We start from the raw sequence: 4,609 nt of genomic DNA on the forward strand, positions 1-4,609 counted from the left end.
GGATGATAAAAAGCTTAAGACCTCTCTTATTACTTTTTCAATATGAAAAAGTAATAAGAATTCAAAATGAAAAAGGTCGTCTTATTCAAAACCCCAATTATGAAATCCCTTCTCGCCCACTTCACACCTCGGAACGCACCGTTCTTATAGAGAGAGAGAGGCGCTTTCACATCTTCTTAAGCCGAAATGAAATGGCTGGGGAGAGGGAAGGTTCCCTTTTTTTAGTTTTAGGGTACTCCGGGAAACAGATCCAGTGGAGACGGGATGGGGCCTGTAGCTCAGAGGATTAGATAAAAAAAGACTCTTTCTTTATTTAATTTCTTTTGTATTGATGGATTAATTTTTCAATTGATTTGGCAATAATGAATGAAGGGATTACAAGTAATCCATGTCGATCTCTAAAGTGCGTATTGATATATCAATTCAATAAATATATCTATTTATATAATTGAATAATAAAAATAATGGATATATGATACGTCTCTGTCAGTTAATTAAAGCAAACGATTCTATAATCTAAAATAATAAAAACAAAAGGTTTTCAAAAGAAACATAATGTGTTGTGTTATATAAGAGAATCCCCCTTTCTCTGTCTCTGTCGTTTTTTTTTAATTATCTTGGAGGTTTTTGAATGCTTACTCTAAAACTATTTGTTTACACGGTAGTGATATTCTTTGTTTCTCTTTTCATCTTCGGATTCCTATCTAATGATCCGGGACGTAATCCAGGACGTGAAGAAACTTTGACCAATGTATCTTGCAGCTCGGATTGTTTGTTGACCATAATTCATGAACCCACTTACCATAAGGAACATATCGTGAATATCTATGAAATAGTTTTTTTGTTTCTTTCTCTTGTTTGCGACAAGTTACAAATCTAGAGGATCCATATTTTACAGTGAAAATAGTTGAGACGAAGTTGTTAATAATAGATTGCCGAGAGAAATAGGTAAAAGAAATTTCCACCCAAGATTTAGTAATTGGTCCATTCTTAGCCTAGGCAAAGTCCATCTTGCTGTGATAGAAAGGAACAAAAACAAATAAGTTTTAGCTAATGTGATAAAGATATCAATTGTAGTTCCAAAAACTCCATATGCTTTAGTTATTTCAAAAGACTCAGAAATGAATAGGTACGGAATAGAGATATTTGAACCGCCCAAGTAAAGAACTGTTACAAATAATGAAGAAATTAATAGGTTTAAATAGGAAGCAACATAAAATAAACCAAATTTGATACCCGAATATTCGGTTTGATAACCCGCTACTAATTCTTCTTCCGCTTCTGGTAAATCAAAAGGTAATCTTTCACATTCTGCTAGGGAAGAAATTAGAAAAACGACGAAACCTATAGGTTGCCGCCACAAATTCCACCCCAAAAAACCATATTTTGATTGTGCATCAACTATATCAACTGTACTTAAACTATTAGATAATGCTAGTCGGTGAGAACGTTACTGTCCCCATCGCTATTCCAGAACCGTACATGAGATTTTCACCTCATACGGCTCCTCGAAAGCCTTAAATAAACCTAAGGACCTAGCCGATTATTTCTTTCTTGCGATATCCCTAAGATTAATAAGATTAAAAATTATCGGATGGTTCTGAATTAGACCAATTGAATTCTGTCTGTTCTCATTGTATTTTAAAATAAAGACAAATAAAATTAATTTATATATATTCTAAATGATACAAAAGGTCCTTCTGAATTGATCTTATCCCTTAAAAATCAAAAATTTATTAAGTAATAGCTTTATTCTTCAATAAAGAAAATATTTTGGAATTATCTTTATAACCCTCCGTCCATCGTTTTAGGTTACGAAAAAGACTTGCATATTTATTTCTAATAAATTAGAAAAATTCTCTCTTCAGAAAAAGAGAGAGAGAGAAAACAAAACGACGGGGTCATTTTTTTTGTTCCTATTCGTCTTTTTTTGTGCAAATCAAAAGGGGATACTTAAAAAAAAAAAAGATTAACGGATTATTTCGTTCCCGATAGTCATTTATTTAATCAGTGGATAGGAGCATACTCTAGATCGGAATTGGGGGAGGACTGCCTTCTCTTTTCTACCAACTTTAAGCCCCAATTAGTATTCTTTATTTAGATTATGTGGAAATGTTCCTTTTGACAATTTACATAATCCGTGTTACTAATCCCTTGTGTATCTTGGTGCTTCTAACCATCCACTTCTTTTTTTTGAGCTGCCCTTATTTTCTGTTTCTGTTAATACATGAATAATAAATCATCCAAACAGTAGCAAAAACTCAATCTCAATAAGGTTGGTCTTTTGAGCCCGCTTCAAGACAAGATTACTAATTATCCAATCCTGGGGTAATAAGACTCGTCTGTTTCTAATTTTTTTTCACTTAATTCTTTTACATAGAAAATGAGACTCAATATTTTGACTGCAATTTCAAATCATCATACCATAGAAATAACATATATAACCATATACCCATATATAATATATATAAGATAAATATAATATATATTATATATATATTATATATATATAATAGGCTGGTAATCTACTATCTAATCTAATATAGTATTTGTAAATTATCTAAATAGAATCTCGAATTTCTATTTCTATAGAAGCTGTCTGATTTCACTCATATAACTATCAGATTTTGTTCTTCAATCAGACTTGAAGTGAGAATAATAATGAATTTTTTATATTCTGCTCCTTTCCTATTTTCCTATAAAGTTGTCCTACAAGGAAAGGGCCATAGCAATAGCATCGAGAAGTTTTTGTATCAACGAATCGCACGTAGAGATATTGATAACACACATAGAGTTAATGGTATTTCATAACTAATCGATTGAGCAGCTGCTCGTAGACCACCCAAAAAGGAATATTTGTTATTTGATCCATATCCTGACATAAGAAGTCCAATCGGAGCAATACTCGAAATAGAAATCCATAAAAAAACACCGATATTGAGATCGGATAAAACAAAATTATATCCAAAAGGAATTACCGAATAGCTTATTATAAGGGGGGTATTCACGTTTGCCATATGCCTGCTATGACCGAGATCTTTGGAGATGATTCCGTACTCCAATTCGGTGGTGGAACCTTAGGGCATCCTTGGGGAAATGCACCAGGTGCCGTAGCTAATCGAGTAGCTCTCGAAGCATGTGTACAGGCTCGGAATGAGGGTCGTGATCTTGCTCGTGAGGGTAATGAAATCATCCGTGAGGCGAGCAAATGGAGTCCTGAATTAGCTGCTGCTTGTGAAGTATGGAAGGCGATCAAATTTGAATTCCCAGCAATGGATACTTTGTAATCCGGTGGTTACTGTTCGTTCTAGATAATTGCAATTAAACTCGGCTCAATCTTCAAAAAAGGATTGAGCCGAAGACAAAGATACTTAATTTATTGCATAAACATAATATATCTTATTTTTCTTTTTTATTATATCCATAAAGTTCTATATTCTAATCGATTAGATATATCTTATCTATTAGATATATATTAGAGTCTAGAAATGTAGAGCCGGATCTAAATGTTGGCTAGGTAAGCGTCCTGTAGTAAGAGGAGTAGTTATGAACCCTGTAGATCATCCCCATGGGGGTGGTGAAGGGAGGGCCCCAATTGGTAGAAAAAAACCCGCAACTCCTTGGGGTTATCCTGCACTTGGAAGAAGAAGTAGAAAAAGGAATAAATATAGTAATAATTTGATTCTTCGTCGCCGTAGTAAATAGTAGAATAGAGAAAATCGAATTTGTTTCTTCGTCTTTACAAAAAATAGGAGGAATTCACTAATTAAATTAATTAAAATAAACTGTAATATGAAAAAAAAATCCTTTTGTAGCCAATCATCTATTAAAAAAAAATTTCTATCAGATTTATGAGTAAATTTATGAGTCATAAGACAATTAACCATTCATGAATTAGGGGATTTGATTTGGAAGAATAAAAAAAGGAATAGCCGGATTGAGTTCATGGATTCAATTTAACCTAGGTATCCATAGAGCAATAAATGATTTTTATATCCGAAACGCATTAGAAAAGAAGGGAAATCTACGAGAAAAAAAATCATTATATAAATGAGAAAAGCCTCCAAGGTCCCATCCCCAAAATGCTAGGAGGTGTTCGGAAATGGTTGAAGTAGTTGAATAGGAGGATCACTATGACTATAGCTCTTGGTAAATTTACCAAAGATGAAAATGATTTATTTGATATTATGGATGACTGGTTACGGAGGGACCGTTTCGTTTTTGTGGGTTGGTCCGGTCTGTTGCTCTTTCCTTGCGCCTATTTCGCTTTGGGGGGTTGGTTCACAGGTACAACCTTTGTAACTTCATGGTATACTCATGGATTGGCAAGTTCCTATTTGGAAGGCTGTAACTTCTTAACCGCTGCAGTCTCTACTCCTGCTAATAGTTTAGCACACTCTTTGTTGTTACTATGGGGTCCTGAAGCACAAGGAGATTTTACCCGTTGGTGTCAATTAGGTGGTCTGTGGACTTTTGTTGCTCTCCACGGCGCTTTCGCATTAATAGGTTTCATGTTACGTCAATTTGAACTTGCTCGATCTGTTCAATTGCGCCCTTATAATGCAATCGCATTCTCTGGTCCAATTGCTGTTTTTGTTTCCGTATTCCT

General features: G+C 34.2%; 3 protein-coding genes across 3 annotated transcripts in view; all 3 read left to right on the plus strand.

Moving 5' to 3' along the window:
• LOC127741543 (NAD(P)H-quinone oxidoreductase subunit J, chloroplastic-like) overlaps nt 1-6 on the plus strand; it is an 896-nt gene extending 890 nt beyond the window's left edge. The window contains 1 exon segment of the mRNA XM_052254267.1: nt 1-6. This exon segment is cut by the window's left edge and continues 890 nt beyond it. Within this exon segment, the coding sequence (XP_052110227.1) occupies nt 1-6 (6 nt within the window).
• A 2,994-nt stretch (nt 7-3,000) lies between these two features.
• LOC127741673 (ribulose bisphosphate carboxylase large chain-like) lies at nt 3,001-3,347 on the plus strand. Its single transcript, XM_052254733.1, has one exon. It carries the CDS (start codon nt 3,018-3,020, stop codon nt 3,285-3,287), a length of 270 nt encoding a protein of 89 aa, XP_052110693.1. The 5' UTR covers nt 3,001-3,017; the 3' UTR covers nt 3,288-3,347.
• A 496-nt stretch (nt 3,348-3,843) lies between these two features.
• LOC127741544 (photosystem II D2 protein-like) lies at nt 3,844-4,607 on the plus strand (the record flags this gene model as incomplete). Its single annotated transcript, XM_052254268.1, has 1 exon — nt 3,844-4,607. A coding segment is annotated over exon 1 (474 nt), but the record flags the coding sequence as incomplete, so codon positions are not given.
• Between the last annotated feature and the right edge of the window lie 2 nt (nt 4,608-4,609).

Source organism: Arachis duranensis, chromosome 9 (genome assembly GCF_000817695.3).
Source record: "Arachis duranensis cultivar V14167 chromosome 9, aradu.V14167.gnm2.J7QH, whole genome shotgun sequence".
NCBI classification, from domain to species: Eukaryota; Viridiplantae; Streptophyta; class Magnoliopsida; order Fabales; family Fabaceae; genus Arachis; species Arachis duranensis.